This window comes from Schistocerca cancellata, chromosome 4 (genome assembly GCF_023864275.1).
Source record: "Schistocerca cancellata isolate TAMUIC-IGC-003103 chromosome 4, iqSchCanc2.1, whole genome shotgun sequence".
Lineage (NCBI taxonomy): Eukaryota > Metazoa > Arthropoda > Insecta > Orthoptera > Acrididae > Schistocerca > Schistocerca cancellata.
The window spans coordinates 836,321,314-836,346,777 of record NC_064629.1 but is presented as its reverse complement, the minus strand read 5'-3'; the positions used below and the strand labels follow the sequence as shown (position 1 = coordinate 836,346,777).

Below are 25,464 nucleotides of genomic sequence, written 5' to 3'. Positions count from 1 at the left end.
CCTTTTCTGAAAAGAGTCTATGGCAGGATCACAATAATCACGAAAACAAAGTTGGTTTTGGTCCCATTCATGGGTTTTTGTGTCCCCCCCCCCCCCCCCCCAAGCAGTATTATGAATGTGGCCAGTCATCTGAGGGGTGATACCAGATTCCCAGATGTGACGCTTGTTATAAACACAATAGAAAACTTTGTCCTTTGCGCAGAATTTCATTGTGAAGTTTGCATCTGAAGCAGATTGTCAAGGGTGGAAGAGATGCAAGAAACTGTGGTGAAGACCATTGTGTGATAATTCTGCCATAAAAGCATCATGCAAAGGCAGAGTGTGATAACTGTTGAGAAACTGTCCTTAGAGTGTGAAGCATGAAGGTTGGACATGTGAGCCTTGAAAGTGTGAATTAAACTTTTGGTTTCACCCTCATATTGTAGAGAGAACAGAACTATTTGGATATGTTGAATCCCATTTTGTGGACAAGTGTTGCAATTCCAACGGAGAAAACTGTGGCACACAGTCTGAAATTATAGCGGTAAGCTTCCTAAACTAAAGACAGAAGCAAGTGTGTTGATAATATTAATGCTAGTTGAAGAATTCATTGGAATGACAAATGGATATTTCATACTGGTAAATCGAAAGAACTAAAGACCAATTTTTCGGTTCTGCACTGTACAATCAGTCGAATCCTTTGTCGGATAAAAAAGAGCAGTCAAAAGCTTGTGATCTGTCATAAGAGAATTTTCTGTCTTGCAGACACTGATAAAATTTTGTGATGCCATAAATGATGGTTAAGGCTTCCTTTTACAGCTGACAGTAGTTGATTTGGGCCTTGTTCAACATCATAGACATGAAAGCTGTGGAGTGTTCAGTGTTTCCAATGTTGTGAGATAAAACTCCGCCTATTACGTGTGATCATGAATCAACTGCAAGCACTACCTGTTTATGCAGATTGTAGTGAAGAAGACCTAAGTGGCTAAACAGTGCATTTTTCAACCTATGAAATGATTGTTCACATTCTCCATTCCATTGGAAACTAATGTTTTTATGCCTGAGGCAATGAAGAGGAGTTGCAGTTTGTGCTGGGTTTCGATTGAATTTAATGTGGTTTGTTTTCTACAAACTGCCTGTAGTTCCTGTACGTGTTTAGGTAAGAGTGTTCTTAAAATAGCCTTCAAATTCTTAGTTGAGGGATGAGTGACATGAGCGTCATTGAAATGACCCAAATATTCAGTTTTATTATTGAAAAATGGATTTTTGTTTACAGATTTTGCTTCAGTCACATCAGTTAAAACTTGAAGTGTTTAAATTTTGGAGATGCTGTTTGGCGTTTGGACAAACACAGAGATGTCATTCAAATAATTAGGAACACATGGAACTTTGGATGTCACGTGTTGGAGAAAGTGTTGAAACAATGTGAGGGCAGATGTGCATCCGAAGGGAAGATGTTAGTTTGATACAAGTAGACACACACATTGAGCACCACAAATCTTTTATGTTCCATCACCCAAGGGGAGCTGAGAGCAAGCTTTGGCTAAATAAATTTTGGAAAAGGATCGTCCACCTGTATGCAGTTTCTAAGCTCCATGATGCAGCGAAGCAAGAAAGAATCAATAACTGTCTTGAGTGCAAACTATGGCCTTAAAGTCTGCATGAAGTCCGACTTCCCTGTCAGATTTTCTTGTGTTAGAGATACCCAGTCATAGTGAATTGGGTTTCCAAACACAGATTTGTTCCAGTCTGTAGAGTTCAGAAGCAACTTAATTGTGAATAGGATGAGCTACTGGATCTGCACTGTAAAACTTTTGGTTTGTTGAGTATAATGTATGCTTCAAAATTCTTTTGAAGCCCCAGTGAACCCTTGAGCAAATGTCCTTATTTTTCACACAGTTTTTGAATGCTGGCATGGCAAAACTGATTATCGATAGTATGCATATTGTCTTGACTTTCTGAACCAAGCAAATCAAATGCATTGATGGCAAAAAATATTGGGACTGGAATTTGATAAATTTGTACTATTTTTGTTTCTAGGAGTTCATAGTATGTCATTTTAGTCATACAGTTAATTTTTGAGTGTTGCCACTCTTATTCTATTAAGATCTTGCATTCTTTGTTGAAGTTATCTTCTGAACTGACACAAAGTTCAGTGTTGTGTGCAAAATGAAGGTGGTTCAGATATTTTCCTTTAAAACTTAAGTCTCCTTTGTTTTCACTGTTTAAGCATGTAAAAACTACCTGTAGGACTGTAGAGAAAAGCTTCCTTGATGTGGAGCATCTTGCCTGTAAAATATGTACATCTGATACCAGCTTTACCTTCTGCTCGATTACAACTAATGTTTTTTCAGTATAATTGGTAATATTTTTGTAAATATATTTTAAATTACAGTAAGAGACTGGTATGCATATAGTTAATTTTTTTCTTTCTTGTGAGGTAAATAAGATTTTAAAAAAATTCTGTAAGTTGTTTTAAAAATTCCATTTGTATTACTTTCCCTCAAGCTTTCATAAATTCTTTTTAAACACCATCTCCAGATCTGTGCCCTATATGCCCTCTTAACTGATGAAATGTGGTGTCTGTCCATTATAAGATTCTGTTTTGTTTTCTTCTTACTTCCCTTGTTATCAGTTGTTGCTTTCACCATATGTTCATTGTACTCTTGAAGACATTTTTGAAAATTTTTTTTAAACTAAACATACTGTGTCATGCTTGTATTATTGCTTGCTTGGGATTTTTGCTTCTTCATTAATAACTGCCCTGACATCTTTAGTTCTGTAATATCTTGCTTAATTTCATGTGACTCATCTCCCCATTCCTAAATAATCATCTTCTGCATTGCCAACTTCTACTTCGATTCTATGTGATTTATATCTCCTTGTATCTTCTTTCTCTTTCTACAACCTCCACCCTCCCCATTTTCCACCCTGTTTCTTAAGTATATGTTGGAAAGTATATCAGCACTGACACATCCTGTATAATCTCTTTATTATTTAATAAAACGTTACACTGCTAGGGGGAATGGTAGGACTGGGTTGAACTGTGAGTGGTTCTTGCTCCTTGCTAAAGTAATTTTTATTTTATTTAAACAAGTTCTGAATATTTAATTTGTCGTAAAAATAGAACAATTTAGAAATTTAAAAGATAATTACTTTTTCAGACCAAAACTGTCACAATATGGGCAAACAAATCAACTGTGTAGCTGCTCAACAAGAATTTACTCAACACCAAAATGCTCATGTAACAGTATGAAATTCCACTGCAGTGAACACACATGAAGCATCAGTGCTGCTTCGTAATAAAAAATTGATTTAAAATACATACATATTAAATTACACTCAAAACCATTACTCAAAGAGCAAATTCTACTTCAAATCTTTAATAGAATTTTTATCATAAAAAATCCAAATAAGCATCACCTGCAACATGACAGTTAAATAAGGATCAGGTTGATTGCATTGAACAAAATCAAGTGACATCAAATTCAGTGGTCAAAAGAATACACATCTGAAAAAAAGGAATCAAGAATTGACAGAGATGCACAGCTTGGAAGAAAAGTACTGGTTTAATAATGTGTGCTTATTGAGCTGAATTCAGTCGGTACACACTACAGCGCACACCATGTAATAACATCTGTAGACCTCCAACACGAGAGAACAGCCCTGTCCAATAACATACTCACACATTTAATTCTGCTGTCTCCAGGTTCTGCTTTGGTAACAGCCAGCCAGATAGCCCTGAAGAAGTATACTTCTCCCAGTCTTGCCATATCACAAGTATCTGCCAACACCTTCCTTGTTATCGTCCACCATGGCATGTAGTTAAATCTAGTGGCCGCTTCCACTGCTGAGCTCTGGCCCTGACAGATACTCGCTCACCATCCAAAACCAGACACCTCGTACTGCTAGCTGTTCTGTGAAGGTTCACTCGGAGGCAGCTGTGTCAAGATTCATATGGCACAGTGCCGCCACTGAGCTGTTTGATCATGTATACCATGCAATGCCCCAGGTTTTAACATGTGGCAGCTGTGTGATGTCTTGTGATGGCACAAATGTGGTTAATTCCATTTCGTTCTTTCCATGTCCATTTTGTAGTTTTGTCTGGAAGAATGAATCAAACATTTAGCTATTCTTTGTTGCAGATTATATCAAAGTAATGCCTTTGTCATTTGTTGTTATATCTCAAGCCTCCTATCAAAGAATTATTGTTTAGTTATCCCATTTTTGCATTAAAACCATCGATTATCATCTTCTAGTGGAATTTGCTGTCAATCAGTTACTGTAACACGTCATAGAAGTCCTCTATCTCATCATCAGAATGTGGGGACCCCCCTGCGGGTCTGGGGGTTAGAATAGGCCCGAGATATTCTTGCCTGTCGTATGAGGTGACTAAAAGGAGCTTCACACGTTTCGGTCTTTATTTGATGCACTTGATATCCAGCACCGTAGCCAGTCCATTGTGGTGGGGCCGCCATGTACCCTGTTGGTTGTAGCCCCCTGACCAAACAGGATCACTCTGCTGATGCCTGCGCCATTAACTCCCCACGTATGCCAAAGGGTAGATGCCCATCCCCCTGGGGCATCAGGACTCCCGGCAATGGCCATCCTGCCAAGTGACCTTTGCTGCGGCTGGGTGGCGCCCGTGGGGAGGGCCCCTTGTTCGGAGTGGGTGGCATCAGAGCGGATGACACGTGATGAAGCGTAGTCCATCATCTCTCGATGGAGGTGAAACACCAGCAGTCTGTAAGCGATCACGAGATCAATTCAATGCACAGAAGTACGGCCCTAAATCGTTCCCGTCCCTGGCCTCACCATGGGAGGAACATCAGGCTAAGGATGGCAGCGGATCTTATTCGCCCCAGTACCTTGTATGTTCGAGAGCTGATGGGAATCTTTCATGACGATGAAGCCTCAGTATTTTGTTGAGCATTTAGAGGACAAGTTCAGGGAGGTGGAGGGCTTGTTCAAAATGAGATCTGGGTCAGTCTTGATCAAAACAGCATCCTCTGCCCAGTCATGGGAGTTACTCGCTTGTGCCAAGCTGGAGGATGTTTCTGTAACAATCACACCCCATAAGAGCTTAAATATGGTCCAAGGTATCATATTTCACAGAGACCTTTTTTTGCAGTCCAACGATGAGCTGCGCGCTAATTTAGAGCGGTGAGGTGTACATTTTGTCCAGCGTGTCCACCGGGGTCCAAAGGATAATCAGGTTGCCACCCGTGCCTTCATCTTGGCCTTTGAGGGAGATACATTGCCCAAGAAGGTCAAGGTGATGGTGTACTGCTGTGATGTAAAGCCCTATATCCATCCCCTGATGCAGTGCTTAAAGTGCTGGAAGTTCGGCCATATGTCTTCCTGCTGTACTTCCGGCATCACATGCTGAGATTGCAGATGCCCATCACATCCCAATACTCCATGTGCCCCGCCTCCCATCTGTGTCAACTGCGGAGAGCATCATTCGCCTTGCTCGCCTGATTGCAGGATTCTCCACAAAAAAAGGAAAATCGTGGAATACAAGACCTTGGGCCGACTGACCTACACTGTGGCTAAGAGAAAATTTGAACACCTGCATCCTGTGCATATGACATCTTTGGCCGCCGCTACAACAGTTGTGGCACCATCAGCTCCGCCAACTCAGGTCACCTCTCGGAGCCGGAAGACTACACCTGCCCCCTTGATGGTGGGACGGGGGGATTTCCCTATTTCCCTCCTTGTTGCTCCTGCTCGGGAGCATCACACACACACACACACACACACACACACACACACACACACACACACACACACACACACACACACACCTCCCCTCCCCTCCCCTCCCCTCCCCTCCCCTCCTCCAACCATCGGGGACGTCTGTTCCACTTGTAAGCCTGAGAAGCATAAGTCGTCTTCGGCTTCTCTTGCTAGGAGGAAGGGGTCCCTTGGGTCACTCCCTTCCCAGGTTTCTTCTAGTGAGAAAGAAGACACCCACCAGTGGCTGAAGAGCCCGAAAGCAGCTGGTTGTAGGGCTTCATGTTCATCCTCAGTCCTGGAGAATGAGCCAGTGAAGTCCTCCCAGCCAGGGAAACCCAAGGAGCAGTGAGAGAAATCCAAAAAGAAAACCCCCAAAGACCAAGGAAATCGCAGTGGCAGCCACACCACCACTACCTACAAGCTCTGCGGCTGAGGATGGGGTGGGGATTCTGGCATCCGCTGAGGACCTGGATCTCGCCGGACGCTCATACACAGTGGTTATAGACTGCTCGGGCAAAAAGTCATTGGCAGCAGGTGACCCTGAGGCATAACCTGCCTCATTGAATGTTCCATGCCTTTCCAGTTTCACGATGTCATCCTCCAGTGGAATTGCGGCAGTTTTTTCCATCGCCTGGCTGAGTTACGGCAACTGTTAAGCTTTACGCCTCCTATCTGCATTTCCCTCCAGGAAACCTGATTCCCAGCAAGGCGAACCCCTGCCCTCTGCAGCTATAAGGGGTATTACAGGAACGGTACCGACTATAATCGAGCGTTGAGTGGAGTTTGCGTATATGTCCTAAACTCAGTCTGTAATGAAACTGTGCCCTTTCAAACCTCTCTTGAAGCTGTGGCTGTCAGAATAAGGACGACACAGGAAATAGCTGTCAGCAATGTGTATCTTCCTCCAGATGGTGCAGTACCCCTGAATGTATTAGCTGCACTGATTGATCAACGCCCTAAACCTTTCCTACTTCTGGGAGATCTTAATGCCCATAACCCCGGGGGTGTGGGTTGGGGGGGGGGGGGGGTGGTAGCATGCTTACTGGCTGAGGCAGAGATGTCGAAACTTTACTGTCACAGTTCGACCTCTGCCTATTAATTATTGGGGCTGCGACACATTTCAGTGTGGCTCATGGTAGTAACTCGGCCATTGATTTATCAATTTGCAGCCCAGGACTTCTCCCATCTATCCACTGGGGAGCCATGATGACGTGTGTGGTAGTGACCACTTCCCCATCTTACTGTCACTGCCGCAGCGTCAGGCACACGGACGCCTGCCCAAATGGGCTTTGAACAAGGCGGACTGGGGAACTTTCACCTCTGCTGTCACCACTGAATCTCCCCCACACGGTAACATCAATGTGATGGTTGAGCAGGAGACTAGCACAATTGTTTCTGCGGCAGAAAACGTGATCCCTCACTCTTTAGGGTGCCCGAGGCGTAAAGGCAGTCTCTTGGTGGTCTCCGGAAGCTGCTGAAGCAATTAAGGAGTGTCGGCGAGCTCTACAGTGTCATAAGTGAGATAGGTCTCCACCATTGGGTGCCACACGTCACCTTCCCAAGTCTGGGCAAAGATGAAACATCTTTTCGGGTACCAGGCCTCAACAGCTGTCCCCGATGTTACCATAAATGGCAAGCTATGTACCGGTGAAAACGTGATTGCCGAGCACTTTGCTGAGCACTTTGCTCAAGCCTCTGTGTTGGAGAATTACTCCCTAGCCTTTTGCACACTCAAACAGCGGCTGGAAGGGAACGTCCTCTTTCACTACACGCTGCAGTGAATCCTATAATGCCCCATTTACAGAGTGGGAGCTCCTTAGTGTCCTTACACATTGCCCCAACACAGCTCCTGGGCCTGATCGCATCCACAGCCAGATTATTAAACATCTGTCATCTGACTACAAGCGACATCATCTTGTCATCTTCAACCAGATCTGGTGCAATGGCAACTTTCCATCACAATGGCGAGAGAGCACCATCATCTTGGTGCTCAAACCCAGTAAAAACCCACTTGATGTGGATAGCTAGCAGCCCATCAGGCTCACCAACATTCTTTGTAAGCTGCTGGAATGTATGGTATGTCGGCGGTAGGATTGGGTCCTGGAGTCACGCGGCTTGCTGGGCCCATGACAGGGCAGCTTCTGCCAGGGTCACTCTACCACTGATAATCTTGGGTCCATTGAGTCTGCCATCCGAACAGCCTTTTCCAGATGGCAACACTTGATTGCCATCTTTTTTGACTAACGTAAAGCATGCGACATGACTTGCCGACATCATATCCTTGCCACATTGTATGAGTGGGGTCTCCGGCGACCACTCCCGGTTTTTATCCAAAACTTCCTGTCGCTCCGTACTTTCCATGTCCAAGTTGGTGACTCCCATAGTTCCATCCATATCCAGGAGAATGGAGTCCCACAGGGCTCTGTATTGAGTGTGTGTCTATTTTTAGTGGCCATTAATGGTCTAGCAGCAGTTGTTGGGCTCAGTCTCACCTTCTCTGTATGCAGACGATTTCTGCATTTCGTACTGCTGCTCCAGTACTGTAGTTGCTGAGCAGCACCTCCAGGGAGCCATCCTCAATGTGCAGTCATGGGCTCTAGCCCACGGCTTCTAGTTTTCAGCTGCAAAGTCGTGTGTCGTGCACTTCCGTCGGCGTTGTACTGTTCGTCGGAAACCCGCACTTTACCTTCATGACGATCCAACCACAGTATTGGAGACATATCAATTCATAGGACTGGTTTTTTATGCTTGATTGACTTGGCTCCCTCATCTTCATCAGCTTAAGCAGAAGTGCTGGCAGCACCTCAATGCGCTCCATTGCCTGAGCAACACCAATTGGGGTCCAGATCGCTGTAAGCTGTTGCAGCTCTACAGAGCCCTTGTCCAATCCCGAATTGACTATGGGAGTGTGGTTTATGGTTTGGCACCGCCTTCAGCATTGCATTTACTCTACCCTGTGCACCACTGGGGTTCAATTAGTGACAGGAGCTTTTAGGACGAGTCCGGTGACCAGCGTACTGGTGGAGGCTGGTTTCCCTCCACTGCAGATCAGACGTGCGCAACTGCTTGTCAGTTACACAGCACACATTCATAGTTCCCCTTAACATCTAAATTACCGTCTCCTTTTCCCGCCCGCGGCAGTCCATCTCCCGCATCGGTGGCCCAGATCAGGGCTAATGATTGCGGTTCACGTGCAGTCCCTACTCTCCGAACTGGAGTCCTTCCCCATACCATCTCTACTTGTGGTCCATTCACGTATGCCTCCATGGTGTATGTCTCAGCCACAGCTTCGACTGGACCTTTTGCATGGCCCTGAGGACTCCGTTAACCCCGGAGCTCTCCACTGTCACTTTCTCTCGATTCTTGACATGTTCCGGGGCTCTGAAGAGGCTTACACTGACAGCTCAATGGCTGATGGTCACGTAGGCTTTGCATATATTCATGGAGGACATATTGAGCAGCACTCCTTGCCAGTTGGCTGCAGTGTTTTTACTGCAGAGCTGGTGGCCATATCTCGTGCTCTTGAGTACATCCGGTCATGCCCTGGTGAGTCATTTCTCCTGCTGGCTCTGCATTGGCCAATTGTGGCTAACACACGGTTACCTACTCCATCGCAAGGATCCACCTCAGTGTCACTGTGGCTCCCAAATGACAGTTGTCCACCTCTTGCTGGACTGCCCACTTTTAGCTGCTCTGCGGCAGACTTTTAACGTTCCCAGCACCCTGCCTTCGGTGTTGGGCGACAATGCCTCCACATCAGTTTTAGTTTTAAGTTTTATCCGTGAGAGTGAGTTTTATACTTGTATGTAGGTTTTAGTGCATGTCCTTTGTCCCTCTGTGTCATCGACCCTAGTGCTTTTAGGGTGGTGGTTTTAATGTGCTGCAGAGTGGCTGGCTTTCCCTTTTTATTCTCGTGGTTGGCCAGCCACTGTAATCTGCTTTTATGTTTTACTCTTCTATTTCTAGCATCTCTCCATTGTTTTCTTGTCCTCTTTTGTTTCTTTTAGTGTTCGTTGCTTTCCCCTTCGTTCTTGTGGCTTTTCCTTTCTTTCTGTTATATGTTTCATCCATTTTATTCTCACCCTTGTGGCATTGTTTTATTAGGAAGAAGGAACCGATGACCTCGTAGTTTGGTCCCTTCTCCCGCCTTTAAACCAACCAACCATCAGAATGTGGGGACATTGACGAATAGATGTAAATGATTTCGTTTGAGTGTCTTATTTCTTGTAAAAATAGGTCTTACTATTCTGTCTGTGATACACCAATATCTTTAATATTGTGAAAAAATTGTGACCTGTTTAGCACATAAGGTGTCATATTCATAATAAGTTTCTCACTGATAACACCTGAATGTAGGCAGGTTTCTCTGAGAGCACTACTATAAAGTTTGCGTGTCAGATAAAGCTGCATTAAGTTATGGTTGCATTGTATACGTGAACTTCAGAACTGTCATGAAAAGAACTAAAACACTATAAAACAGTGAGTGTAAAATTCTGATTAATGGTGCTAAACATTTAAGATAATTCAAAATTTTGTTCATAGCTTCACTTTGATGATGATTTTCCCATTTTAAGATCACAAAGTCAAACCTTTTCAGCATATTGCATTTGTTGTTTACTTGCTTTATGAGTGTCAAATATTTTACAGGATCTGGTGCGGCCCTAGCAGATGCTGCGAACTCGGCATTATTTGTCAAGATCTTGATCGTAGAAATTTTTGGTAGTGCTATTGGACTTTTCGGACTCATTGTTGGAATTTATATGGTGAGCCAATTTGAAATTTGCTTTCTAAAAGCTGTATTAATCAACTGAGATTTGTTAACTGTCAAATGTTTTGCTGTTTGTACCATTCACCAACATTTGCAGTCAAGTACTAATGTTGTTCATCTGGGACAGACATTGTGCGTATATTTTATGCCAGTAATTGTACATGTTTGTTCTTCATAAGTTTTCGTAACTTTGTAATATATAAGGGACAGTCAAACGAAAATAAGATATGGAAAAAAAGTAAACCATTTTTCACATCTACAGTAATTGCCATAACCATTACTACATTTATCCCACAGTGAGAAAAGATGCTCAATACCTTCGTGGAAAGATGTTGGTGGTTGCATCAGAAATGTGGAGATTGCATGGGGAGAGATTGGGATTGTATGGAGAATGTGTCAGCAGAACTTCGGTTGTTTACTCGGGGACACACACACACACACACACACACACACACACACACACACACACACACACAGGACACTCTTTGCAAAAACTGAAGCATGCCATTACATCCAAATGTCCAGGAATGTTGACGGGCAGCGGCATTCTGTTGCAGGATAATGGGTGCTCACATGTTGCCAAAGTTGTTTAAACTTTGCTGCAAAAGTTCTGCTGGGGAGCCCGTACACATCATCCATACAGTCCTGATCTCTTCCCATGCAGTTTCTGTGTTTTCTGGAGTCCTGGAGCAAGACATTTGTGGCAGTCGATTTGCTTTGGGCGAATAGGTGCATGTCTGGGTACAATTAAATCGCCAATAAAGTCATGGCGATGGTGTACCAGGACTTTCAAGGGGTTATTCTGTTTGATGTCCTTCCTCGTGGTGCAATGATCAACTCTGAACTGTTCAATAAGTAAAACAATAATTTTTTTCTGAAAGCATGTTGGTTCTGTTCACGATTCCAATCACCACATTATCCCGCATTCTTTAGGCTATGAAGCTCTATCTTCAGCATAATCTCTGTTCAATCTGACAACCTTACACCACCTAACGGGGAGGGCCTGTTTTGCCTGCATGGTACCACTCTACTGGTTGATGTTGGAACCCACGTCTTGGTGCATCAATAAAGTGTTGTCCAGTGGAACAGGAAGGCATTTGATTGTGATCTGTTGGTCGTCTTGAATGGCTGTTGACATGTTCCAACATTGCAGGAGTCACAACTGCATGCAGTTGCTTGGCACGTGGGACATTGGACAGGTTTATTCAACCTTCTTGTGATGAGATGCCTCGCCCAATGCCTCACTGTGCTTTTGTTCACTGCCATATCTCCGTAGACACTCTGTAAGTGTCTATGAATATCTGATATGCTCTGGTTTTCTGCAAAAAGAAACTCAAATGACAGCTGTCTGCTTGGAACACACTTCCTTTACAGATGCCATTTTGAAGGCTACATATAGTGCTGCCATCTATCAGAACTTCATGAAACTATAGGGGCTGAAGCAAGAATATTCTGCAATGTCTCACAAAAAATTCCATTTTTTTAACCAAAAGTGGCTGAGAAAGTGCTGCTTTACTTGCTGAATGCTCCCCTTAGAACCTGGTGTGGTGAATGTTCATCAGAGACAAGGGTAGCATCAGGAGTGTCCTGTGGAAGTGTGAAAAGACTGCTGTTATTTTTTATGTACATGTATGATCTGGTGGACAGGGTGGGCAGCAATGTGTGGCACCTAGCTCTAAATGTAGAAAAATTTAAGCGAATGTGAATGAGTAGGAAAAACAAATATGTAATGTTTGGATACAACATTTAGTAGTGTCCTGCTTGACACAGTCAAGTCATTTGAATATCTGGGCGTAACATTGCAAAGAAACATGAAATAGAATGAGTATGTGAGGCTAGTGGTAGGGAGGGCAATTGGTAGACTTCAGTTTACTGTGGTTCATCTGTAAATATAGAATGCTTGTGTCACCTTTTCTTGAGTACTGTTAGTTTTTGAGAGCCATACAAGGTTGAACTAAAGGAACACATCGAAGCAATAGAGGCAGTCTGCTAGATAGGTTACCAATAGATTTGAACAACATGCCAGTATTACAGAGATGCTTCAGGAACTCATATGGAAATCCTTGGAGAGAAGGCGATGTTCTTTCTGAGGAACATTATTGAGAAAATTTAGAGAACTGGCATTTGAAGCTGACTGCAGACTGAAACTACTGTTGGCAACATACGTTTTGCATAAGGACCATGAATATGAGATTAGATGGAGGCATATAGACAGTCGTCTCTCTCTTGCTCTATTTGCAAGTGGAACAGGAAAGGAAACGACTAGTAGTGGCACAGGGTACTCTCCCCCATGCACACCATATGGTGGCTTTTGGAGTCTGTATGTAGATGTAGGGCCCAAACAAAAATATGCCATGTCATAATCTTCATATGCTTTTAAAATCCCTGTTGTTTTTAAAGTCCTGACAGGATCTCAAACAGTGAATGTCACATCTTAATGTGCAGTTTTCATTTTACTTGCTGCACAAAAATCTACATTCCTGACTGTCTTGCGTCTGTTGTCACAAATGCTAGTCATGAATACTGCCACAAACACTCATATGAAAATCATTGATAGTTTTCACTTTTTTATTGTTTAGTGAGTTAATAATTATTAACCTCTTCTCAAAATAATTGTTCTGTGCTTTAACAGCCCATATTGATAGTTTTCTTATTTCATTAAAATAGTCCTGAACTGGCATGATAAAGGCTGCAGTTCTTAGTAAGGTGCCAGTTTGGTAAAGTGGAGACTGGCTGGTTTATGTAAGATGATTTGTAGGTTTGCAATTAAGTGTCAGTAACTTAGTACATATGTACTGTAGGATTTTCAGTTAATGGCAGGTGTGTCCACTGATTATCAGAGTATATGTTGTGGGAGCCTATTATAAAGTTCAGTATGAATAAAAGTTGCTTTGCCAATACAAATGCTTATCTGTTGAGTATATAACACACAGTTGATCCCTGCCAACTTTATTCTTGCATTAGGCACAAGCTGTGTGTGGATCAACATTGTCTCATTAAAAAATGGCACCAAAATATTGTTTAGTTTAGTTATGTCATGTTCCATATATCATTTTTATGATTATTTTATCGATATAATGTGGAAGAAGTTTATATATATGGTCATTTTTCCCTCTCTAGTGTTGTACGCATGAACATAGCTGTTCTTCGCGAATTGAGTTAGTGAATATATGTTCTGATGGTGCAGTTAAAATACCTAAATCCTTGAATAGGTGCCTACAGGATGTCCTTGGGTGAACACCACTAATTATTCTCTCCGCTTTTTGTGCAATCAATACTTTGTGTCTAACAAGGGGAAGGCCTCAGACACGGCCAACCGATTCGGCTCAAATTTGGCAGGTCGCTTGTGTACAGCCTAAAGCAAAGGACTCTAAGATATTTTGGGTCAAGACCCCCGCAATTTTGAGAAAATCGCCCCTAAAAGTTATGACGAGCAATAGACTCAAAATTGAAGGGATCAATAGATAATTGTAGATAGAGCATTTTTCATCATCAGGTATGGGGCCCGCAAACGCAAACTTTTCCAGAAATTGAAGAAAGAAACTTTTACAACTGCCACTTCTGTAGCCACATGGTAAACGTTTTTCGCCAACAGTGCCGATAGCGCAGCGGCCAAGGTAACTGGCTGGGAATCGGAAAACCCGAGTTGGAATCTCGAAGAAACCTAGCGGATGTTATTCTTTTCGTTTGTATTGTTCCATATCTCAGTTGATAGGGATGGGAGGCTTAATAAGGTAAGTAAATCAATAAGGAATGATAATAATAAGGTAGACAAATTAATTTACCAAACGCCACGAGTTAGTAAAGTATTAAAGTTTTAAGCCTCGTCTCATGAAAACAACTCCGAGTAAGAGTGCTGCAAATTCTTCACGGGGGATCACAGATAGCCAACCCGCGACGCTTGTTACAGCTAGGCACGGGACAGAATGCACGTGGGGAGAGTTACGTTGTCCCGGTTGCCTCTTCGTCATATCATAGTTGTGCACCTGGAAGAGTTAAGGTGTCCAGCACGAGCATAATAGAGGTCAATCGGAAAGAATTGTTTTCCGTCATTAGGCGGCCGCGAACCTCGCGGATACATGTAGTGATTTTTCCATCGTTAATGCGCCAAATGAAATACTGTTTTGTGAATGAATACAGTGTTCTTCCGTAAGTAACATATGACAAATACTGTATGTAGTTTGTAGTAATTAGCTCGTCTGTTTATGCCGTAGTAACTAGTTATTGTTTGTTGTGTCATATCTTTCAGGTGCATAATCTGAATAATGGAGGATGTACACCCTTCGACTAGCACTGTAATATGTAGTTGGGAGCCTGTCAAAGACGATGGCAAGCGGGAAGTTACCGACGCTGTGTTTTGGTTTATAAAAGTGTTGCAAGACAGATGCATTATCAACGCACTACCGGAAGCAGGCAGCTCTGTTTCTCGGCGTTTGAGGAATTTATTTGCCTACCTTAATATTATCATTCCTTATTGATTTACTTATCTTATTAACCCTCCTGTCCCTATCAATTGAGATATGGAAAAATACAAACGAAAAGAACAACATCCGCTAGGTTTCTTCGAGATTCAAACCAGAGTTCTCCGAATCCCAGACAGTTACCTTGGCCATTGCGCTATCTTTTTTTATTGTTCTTGTTTTGTTAGATTCACTTGTTCGGTGCGGATGTCTCATGACACCCGTTCAAGTTCAGTGTTGAGCCGTTAACTCAGTTTTTTATTAGAGAGGGCAGCTAACTCTCTGACTGAACACGCCGATCTACCGTGCCGGCGACTATCGCTGCTGTCGGCGAAAAGCGTTTACCATGGGGGTACAGAAGCGGCAGTTTCTTTCCTCAATTTCTGGAAAAGTTTGCGTTTGCGGACCCCATACCTGATGATGAAAATGCTCTATTTACAATTATCTATCAATCCCGCCAATTTTGAGTCGATTGCTCGTCATAACCTTTAGTGGTAATTTTCTCAAAAACGCAGGGGTATTGACCCAAAATATCTTAGATTCCTTCGTTTTAGGTTGTACACAAGCGATCTGCCGTATTTGAGTCGAATCAGTTGGCCGTGTCTGAGGCCTTCCCCTTGTAAGTGGTGAGTTAGCCCAGAAAATTATTCCATAAGACATTATTGAGTGGAAATATGCAAAGTACGTTAGGAGGCTGATCTGTTTATTACCAAGACTAGCGATTATACAAAGAGTGAAAGAAGCTGAACTTAATTGTTTGAGAAGCTCTGTAATATGCTTCTTCCAGTTAAAGTTGTCAATGTGAACACCCAAAAATTTGGAGAAATCTGCCCTGTCAACTGAGCCCTGTTCATACGCTACATCAATTGCTAGTATGACTATTTGGTGTACAGAACTGGATATAGTGAGTTTTTTCAAAATTAAAGGAGAGTATTTTCTGAGAACCACTTAATAATTCTTTGAAAGATATCCTTAACAATATCTTCAGCTGCTTTTTCTGGAATGGGATTTATTATAACACTCGTGTCACCTGCAAAAAGTATTAGTTCTGCTTGCTGAATGTTAAGTGAGAGGTCATTCACACGAATAAGGAACAGCAGAGGACCCAAAATTGAACCCTGTGGGACTCCCTTTGTGATAACTCCCCATTCACTAGAATTTACCACCCTTCTAATATTATTTGTGTTGTTCAGCACAACTTCTTGCTTTCTGTTCATTAAGTATGATTCAAACCAGCTGTGTGTATAGCCTTCAATTCTATTAAACCTGAGTTTTTCTAAGAGTGACATGATCCACACAGTCAAATGCCTTGGGAAGATCACAAAAAATACCAACCGGTGATAATTTGTTATTTAGGGCTTGTGCTGTTTGATGGTTAAATGTGTAGATAGCATTCTCAGTCGAGTAACCCTTCCCGAATCCGAACTGTGACATGCTGAGTAAACTATTTTCACTTAAATGTGAGACTACTCTTGAATAGATAACTTTTTTGAATATTTTAGAAAATGAAGTCAGCAATGAGACTGGTCTATAATTATTTAAGTCCTCCTTATGAAGAGGTTTGACAATTGCATATTTCAATCTGTCTGGAAAAATTCCCCCTGCCAGCAAAGCATTACATATATCACTAAGGACTCGTTATTGAATTAGAAAAACACTTCAAAATTCTGTTAGACTCCATCAACACCACATGAGCTCTTGTTTTTCAGTATATTTATAATTATCTTAATTTCAATGTTGGTGCTATTTCTAAAGGCCTAAAATCCTGGGAATGACATTAACAGTTTTTGCTTCTTCAACTGAACCCTGTAACCCTATTTTTTGCTGCTACATTCAGAAAGTAATTGTTAAAAATACTTGCCACTTGTGAATTATCACTCACATCATCGTCATTTAGCTTTATTGCTGTGGTATTCTGTTTACTGTCAGGCTGCCCCATCTCCCGTTTGATAATATTCCATATAGATTTAATCTTTTACACGCATTATTAATTTCTGTGAGAAACACACAAGCTTCTCGACTTCTTAATGACTTTCTTTAAAACATTACAGTATCTTTTGTAGTAAGCAAGTAATGTCAGATCCTGACTTATTCTGGCCTGTCCATATATTTCTGTCTTCCTGTTACACGATATCTTAATTCCCTCAGTAATCCATGGCTTACTTGACTTTGTAATGACTTTTTTGGATAACATTTCAGGAAAGCAACTCTCAAATATTGAGACAAATTTATGGTGGAATAAATTGAATTTGTCATCAGCATCATTTTCTGTGTATACTTCATCCCATTCTACCTCTTCTAGGCTGCTCTTAAAACTTTGTACCCTGTCACGAGATGCAACACACGAGGAAGCCAAATGTCTGTGATGTACTGTTGTGCCATCAGAGTTCACTCAGACAGTATCGGCCATGACATAAAGTCATACCTGATGGCTCCTCACACAACGCCAGGAGTAATGATGCTGTGCTGTTTCAAATCATAGGAAGACTGGGACCTCTCCCCAGCTTGTCGCCATACTCCCAGATGATGGTCATGTGGGGTAGTGCAGAACTGTGATTAATCACTGAACACAGTGCAATGCCACTCGTCAGCATTCCATGCTCCCTGGTCACAGCATCACTCCTAACCTGGCTGTTTGCGTCGTGGTTGGTTAACGACAGCTTACACATAAGATTGTAATTCCCTAGTCTGGCTACTGCTAGTCTCTGACCAATGGTGTGGGATGGTGCAGGGAGTCAATTACTTGTTCTCAGATGGCAGCTGCCAATATGAAGGGGTTGCAATGTGCTTGGTGCACAATATGGTGACCCCTCTTCCGGTGGTTGTGGTTGACTGGAACCTAGATGAGTATGCATGCCCTCACATTCACATGGAGTCCAACACTGAGTCACTGTCAAATCCAAATGGCCTGCAAACATGGATATTGCACGATTTGACCAGCTGTGCAAATGGAAATCCACAGTGATGTGCTGCTGCCCCCCTCCCCCCCCCCCTTTTTTCCAACACTGATGGGTGCTGATAAGACTGTACCTCACAATACATGGCATTTGCGTCCTTCATAGTAATCAATCATCTGATGCTGTTCACACTCTTTATATAGGTTACCAGGGCTTGCAGCAACACTAAACATGAACAACATTAATGCAGTCCATAGCCTGTTCTACTTGTCACAGTCTGCCACTTTTGAAAGGCTTATGTTGTTATGATTAGTGCCCTGTGTGACTCTGCTTGACATTCCTAAAATGTATTAAATCTTCAGCCCTTCAACATAATTTTCATCTTGTGGAACTGGAAAAAGTCGCAGAGAGCTAAGTCTGGTGATTTTCTTTGTCAAATATTCCTGAGTAAGCTAGGCTTTATGTGGTCCTATATTGTCATACAAGCCTGCCAGTCATTTGTCCACCATGTCTGTGGACTTTACTTCTCATGTTTCAAGCCATTTGTGGAAGAACATGATGATTGAACTCTCTTGAGCTTTAGTGTCAATCTGTGTCTGAACAATCCCATCAGTGTATCAACAAGGACTTTCTGTTACTCTTGACATGTTGAGCTTTCTTGGTCGTGGCGAAGGACTCTTCTTTCGCGATGACTGCTGCTTGGTTTCAGGGCTATAGCCATAAACCAAACTTTTGTCACCACTAGAACCTTTCAAAGTAAATTTGGATTGTCTTGTACTTGTTTGTTCCCTGCAGAGTTCGATACAATGCTGCGTGTCAGATTGTCTTGAAGTAGTCGTGGCACAAACTTTAGCCATAATCTTTCTCATGTTCAGTTCTCCTGATGAAGTAGACAAGAGGCATTGTCATCAGAAGCTGATATTTACATGTTTCTGAAATGGTTATACCAGGCAAGTGTCTTCCAAAATCGTGCGTCAACATTTCCTCCATTTCTGTAGTGGTTTTCCTAAGTTTAGAACAAACTTCATACTGGCACCCTTTTCTTTCAGATCCACCAGTGCAAAACTACAAACTCATGGTAACTTGACAATGGAAATATCACGTAATTTTCTTAGTTTCGGTATTACCCTTTCAGGTAATCCTATGAAAGTAGGAGGAAGCCATAAAGCTCTCATCGTTAGGTGTAAGAATTTGTGGGAAGTTTATGAGGAAACTCTCATGTAATGCCTCAGTAGTTTTACATAACATGATGCAGCATCGTTTTGTCGCCACACTAAATATCTGTATTAATAGTTCAGTAACTCTTTTGACCCATAGTCTACAGTATATTGCCATCATCTGTAGGTGCAAATATTTTTTTTGTAGCAGTTGGGAGTTTCTCCTCATAACTGATGAAGCCATTCATTTGAAGGGGAATACCACTTCTGAAAATGATTTTCTTCAGGAAGTTGATGTGGACAGTGACTTAAGTTTTTTGCAACAATCAGGCATTAAAAGTATGATACTGTAAGTGTTGCATTGATCTCAAATATAAACAATGAGACAGTGTTAAAATGCTTTACTCCTGTTAAAATCCACTGTATCCACACTGCCAGCAATAATAGAAAATTTTTGCTTGCTTATACATGATAGTGTAGGTTTGAAGTAAATCTTGAATGTCTTCATTTTCCACACTCTCTTTGTTCAGAAATTCTGTGTGAACTTAGTGTCTGTGGTGCATACAAGATTATAAGAATAAAATTGTTGTAGTAGTACTTTCATGAAACTTGTCACATCTCATTTGACTGAAAGGTGTCAAAGTTTGTCAACAAATACTACTACTACTACTACTACTACTCCTACTACTCCAAAGATGCTTTTCTGCTAATTTTGAATAAAAATATTGTTGGGAATAGATACACAGACCTGGGATTGATTAAAAATTTAAACTGGGTAGCTTAGCTGAACAGTATTGTTTGATGTTGTGGCTGGTTCCCTATGTGATGTGAGAATTGCGCAATGTGTAGTTTATTTTGGATATGGTCTTTGAGCTGTGGCTGTATCTTCTCTTAAAAGTTTCCTGATACATTAAGGTAGCTCAGATGCCAGGAATATTTGTGAAACTATGGAAGCAGATTAGTCTAAATCTGATGCACACTTTCATTAGAAAGGAACATATTGCTCCAATCTGTGTTTCATTTGAGCATTTTCACATGTGCACAACTTCACCAATAATAGAGGGGTAAAAATTACATCTTTCTAGAAAAGATAAAAATAATACTGGTACCAGGTGCTGTTTGTCACAGTCTCTGTGATAAGTTGGAATATAGATGCAGAAGAGTGTCTCACTTAATGCATTCCTTTTTGAAGCTCTACTCCCTGTATATCTGTCTCACTTCAAAGCTAATTTGAATTTCAAAATATATATTTATGTATATTTTTAATTTCAGACTGCCAAAGTAAAGATGGGGGACAAGCAGTAAACAAGTGATCCATTTCAGCAGACAAGAAATATGGCTGTTTTTGGATTGTACAGAGACTTCATGTATAAATTAGGGGTGCTGGTGTACAGAAGTGTGAATGTGCTTTGTATATTTGTAAAAAATAAAGTGGGTGTAGAGAAGATAAGTATTATGTAATGAAAATGTATTTGTTATTACATTATTTTAATCAATTACATAGATGCGTGATTGTTACTCCTGATATGAACTTGTATCATATGTACATAGTTTTCAAATTTGAAGTCTCTCTGTCTCACTTTGTATACATAATTATGCTTAGAAGAACCTAGTGTTTATACCAGAAATATTTCATAAATTTGTGTTAATTTAATGAATCCAACTCAGAATAGTGTGTGTAATTTATACTTGTGAAGTCTGTGGGGTGATTTGGTAATGAAATATAGTTAATGTATGAATAATTGTTGAAGTATACACATTGTAATTAGAGCATCATTCAGTATTAAATATTTTGCAGTGTGATCACAATTAAGGCAGAAACTGTTGTCAAGGCTCTTCAAACTGTAACTTTCTTGGTTGGTAGAGCAAACAAGTAAATGGAAACAAGACATACATGAAATTTTTTTTTACACAGTGTGCTGATGACAAGATGATGTGGTAGGGACATAGAGGAATGGACAATTATTGATAGTTCATTTCCATCAGGGTTGAGAATGAGAGGGCATTACAAATGTCCGCCTGTATTAATTTTATCAAATCACTCCTCTATCCTGCTTGCATATTCAGATGTTAAATATTATCTTGCACAGAATTCATTATTTTGTAAGTTTTGTCACCTGCATATTATTTATAGTGCTCATATACATGAACTATTTGTTGTACTGATTCACTGTCCATTATGTATTTCTCAAACTACAATATCAGTATTTGGTGTCAAGATTATGTGTATCTTTTTTTCCTGTACTACCATGTAGGTGCCATCCACAGAATATTGTCATCAATGAAATTTGTTATTTGACGTTGCATGTTGTCTCATACATTGTAAGAATAACCATTTTTGCCAAGCTTAACTCAGAGCTTTGCACAATTATCTATTAGTAATTTTGTGTTTAATCTTAGGCTTCTAAGTAATTTGATTGCTGCTTCAGATGAAGATAATCAGGAAGCAAATGAAATTCTTGCCTTCAGCTTGTGTTCCAAAAAGTTATGCTGAAATTGGAAATTGCTTTGGGGGGAAAAATTGAAGTGCAATTTTAAGTATAGGACCTAGTGAAAGTTCACTTTTGAAAACATGAATGCTGAAACCATAAGGATGTATTAAAAAAACCACTGCCACACAGAACAAACAATATAATAATTATATCTGAAAAGATGTGGTAAATGAGTTTCTAATTTGATATAAGTGCTTCATGTGACAAGTTAATTTTATCATCATCATCATCATCATCATCAAGCAGTGCATTCAAGTGTTATAGACACAATTGAAAGATATATAAATGGCATATCTTACCCACAAAGAAACTTTTAGTAGTACAACTTGACATTTTCCACATATACTGAACTGTCCAGATACAAAGGAAATGTCATTTGAAAATTGAGATTTCGAGCAGAGGCCTTCTGCTGCAGTCGGATAACTACCTGTTGAATGAATTCTATGTAGAAGTAATTTGGGAGGAGATGCTGAAAATTTTAGCGGTGTGTTGAATGCACTGTAGCATATAAGACACAATGCTAACATTTTTTATGCAAGTTAAAGAACACACACTGTAAATAAAATGTAAGGTGTGGAGTAGTCTGAAGTACTGTTTTAGTGCCTATTTGCTTTATAACAGTATTAAAAAGAGGCATTTAAGGGTAAAACGGGTGTTCATTGTGCACATTTTGGATTTCATATATTGTGCACCCCCCCCCCCCCCTTCCACCCCCCTTTGATCTTAATATTTTCTTTTTTTTTTTTCTCTCTCAATATATGAACTGCAGATTTAAGTTGTTGGAATGATGTTTTGCAATTTTGACAGGTAGCATGTTTAGTATGACTAACAATTAATTTTTGTACAATTTGTCACATGAGATTGTAAGTGTATTACCAGTAAAATATAGCTGGCTGGATGTACAATAACTTGTCAGCAGTCAGTTGTAGATGTGGACAATCCTTTAAGTAAAAACCATATTACTGCAGATGAGAAAAGAACAATGAAATAATAGTTTGAGAGAAGAATGGTGATACACAGTAGTCATCATGAATTACAAGAGAAGATGAAGTACCCCACAATTTTCAGTTGATTTTTATCAGAAAATGTACGGGGGTACTGTTTTTTTTGTGCTGTTAGTTTTTTGAAGTTTTTATTCGTTTGTTCCAAGTTAAATCATGTCAGATCACACTAAAATTGAAAATGAAGATACAAATGTAGTCTGATCTCTTACAGATTCTGTGGACACAGTTTTTTTTTTTGAAAATAATTTGTACAAACTGTATTGTCTTTAAAATTTATGAATGTTTTGATTTCCACATTCTTGGTCCTCTTTTTTTTTCCTCATGAGTACGTTTCTAAGAATGCATTTACTTTGTTTTAAATTTCATTGATTGTGCAACTGGCTAAAAAGAGGTGAGAGAGATTGTCACCTGGGCTATGTACTTACAGCCCTTTGTGAAAGGCATCGGACGAAGACTTGAGCCGTAATTTTGTTCCCATAATCAGATGAGATGCTTATTCATGATTTTAGATTAATGACCTGTTAGCATGATACACCCTGCAAGCATTTCATATGAGCATAACGAAGGTGAGAGTACTATTCATTGTTAAAGTATGTAATATATATTATGAAAAACTTGTACAAGATAGTGCATCCAAACATCATTTTAAACATTGAAACTATGAAGTTTATAATCTGAAGTAAGGTTAAAAACTTACTGTTTGCACCTATCAACTGCTCAGTTCCTCCACTGTACTGTGAGTGTTTGTTCATATTCCACCCAGGATCAAATTAGAAACTCAATATTTTAGTGATATGGAGTAGATAGATAGTGTGTGGCATAAGCAGACTTTCCTGTGTCTTGGCAGAACAGATATTAAAATTTTGGATTATCTGTGGGAGAAAAGTGGGTTTTTAAAATACTTGTTCAGTAAAAATTGCAGTTTATTAATTACATCAACAATTAATTATAGTTCTGTTTATTCATGGACTTCAGTACACATGTATGTAGGGTCATTTCTTTCAGACATATTTAATGGTAGTTGATGTTTAAAAAACATCTCGTAGATAAATGCAAGTCAGCAGTGTCGGTAATGAAAGATTTTGGCAACAGTGAAACTGGGTTGAATTTATGTAGCCTGGTAGCTGTACATAATTGTTGTAATAATGTTCTCAGCTTTTACGCACAGTTGCAACTTGCAGACAGTATAGTAACACACAAACTATTGAATAATATGAAGTATAAATTGTCAGTGCACAGCTGACTGTTATGGAAATCTGTAGACGTACAGATCAGATGAGTAATCCATTCCTACCACTTGTACCATGCTTGTAATTGTTCTCATGGTATTTGTTACTTGTGCATTGTGATAGTCAGCATGATTGTTTCTGTGGTAGATGTTTCTATGGAACTTGAAATCAAGCTGCCCAAATAAAATTAGTGTGTGTGGAATATAATGAATATTTATGATGTGGCAGCTGTTTTAATAGGCTACTGAAGTTCATACATGCTATGGGTGCTCCCTTCCCAGATTCCTGATATTTACAGGGGTGAGCAAACTACTGATGTAAGATACAGTGGCCAGAAAAAATCATGTCAAACATTCCATTCTCATGTACCTGAATTTAAAATTTTCTTTTCTTTTTATTATGGCATTTAGTCATTCATGCAAATATATGTTAAAGCTGTTTCCACAGTATTGGTCTTCCAACTGTGTAAAAATAAACTCTGTACCATGTGAATTGATAACGAACCTTAAGGGTGCAGTCTATGCCACAATATGCTATTGTTGGTTTGTGTATATGGTTGATTTTTGTGTATGTGCAAATTTTGTTTAACCTTGCAAAACTTTACATTGTATGTGTGAATATTAAATGTTGGTACAGGGATTTTAATTGTCGACATAAAGCTGTCTGTATGAATAAAATAATAAACTTTGTAATAATTCAGCTCTGTGCTTGCCTGAACAGCTGTCTGGTTTTTGTATGTATTTGAAATTATGATACTCTCTATCTTGCAGCATTGAGATGTAAGGTACTTCAGGAAGAACAACTCTTTACAAGATCCTGCACATTCTGGACTTAAAAAGTCACAAAGTTAACCACTCCGGTTAAACATATTTTTTATTCTCAGAATATTTCCAGGCTGAAAAGGAAAATGGCATGTGAGTCTTTTAAGAAATTAATGTAAATAAGAAAAAGTCCTTTGATTAAGACTAGTGAAACATGGAGAAAAAAATATGCCATTCAAATAGTGAGCAAGTGATTGTTTTCCATTGAGGGCAAGATGTGAATATGGATTTCCAGGAATAAAAAAACTAGAAATTACTTTTAAGTTCGTATGTCATGCATCTGAAGGAATTGGAGACTGTTTGATAGTACAGGTATGATTCAAAAGAAAGTAATGTTTGACTGTTGTAACACACACACACACACACACACACACACACACACACACTTGAAAGAGGCAGTATGCAAAAGGTAATCCTAAACTGTGATAACATGTCATGTCCGAATAACTTGCAGCACCAAATTATTCTCAAAAACCACAAGATCTGTACCAATATGATTAACAGCAATAGCTGGCCAGTGTGGCCGTGCGGTTAAAGGTGCTTCGTCTGGAACCGCGTGACCGCTACGGTCGCAGGTTCGAATCCTGCCTCGGGCATGGATGTGTGTGATGTCCTTAGGTTGGTTAGGTTTAATTAGTTCTAAGTTCTAGGCGACTGATGACCTCAGCAGTTGAGTCGCATAGTGCTCAGAGCCATTTTAACAGCAATAAAAGCTACTCCTGTTAGACAAGTACACCCAACAGGAAGAAAATTCGGCTACTGTAGACAAAACAGCAGAAGATTCCCTCCATTTGGCAATACCATCAGAAAAATGTTTCAGGATCTGACATTAAAATGAATCAGTGGTTCAGGAAAAAAGAGGTATCTGACACTCACTTCTTAACTGTGCATGTCACGTGAAAGTATTGCTTACTTGAC

At 40.4% G+C, this 25,464-nt stretch overlaps 1 protein-coding gene across 1 annotated transcript in view; it reads left to right on the top strand.

Annotated features, from left to right (window-relative positions):
* Positions 1-24,424, top strand: part of LOC126184917 (V-type proton ATPase 21 kDa proteolipid subunit c''-like) — a 48,282-nt gene extending 23,858 nt beyond the window's left edge. The window contains exons 6-7 of the mRNA XM_049927583.1: positions 10,366-10,481; positions 20,273-24,424. Of these exons, the coding sequence (XP_049783540.1) occupies positions 10,366-10,481; positions 20,273-20,305 (149 nt within the window). The 3' untranslated portion in view covers positions 20,306-24,424. The remainder of the gene's footprint in view (positions 1-10,365; positions 10,482-20,272) is intronic.
* The last annotated feature ends 1,040 nt before the right edge of the window (positions 24,425-25,464 follow it).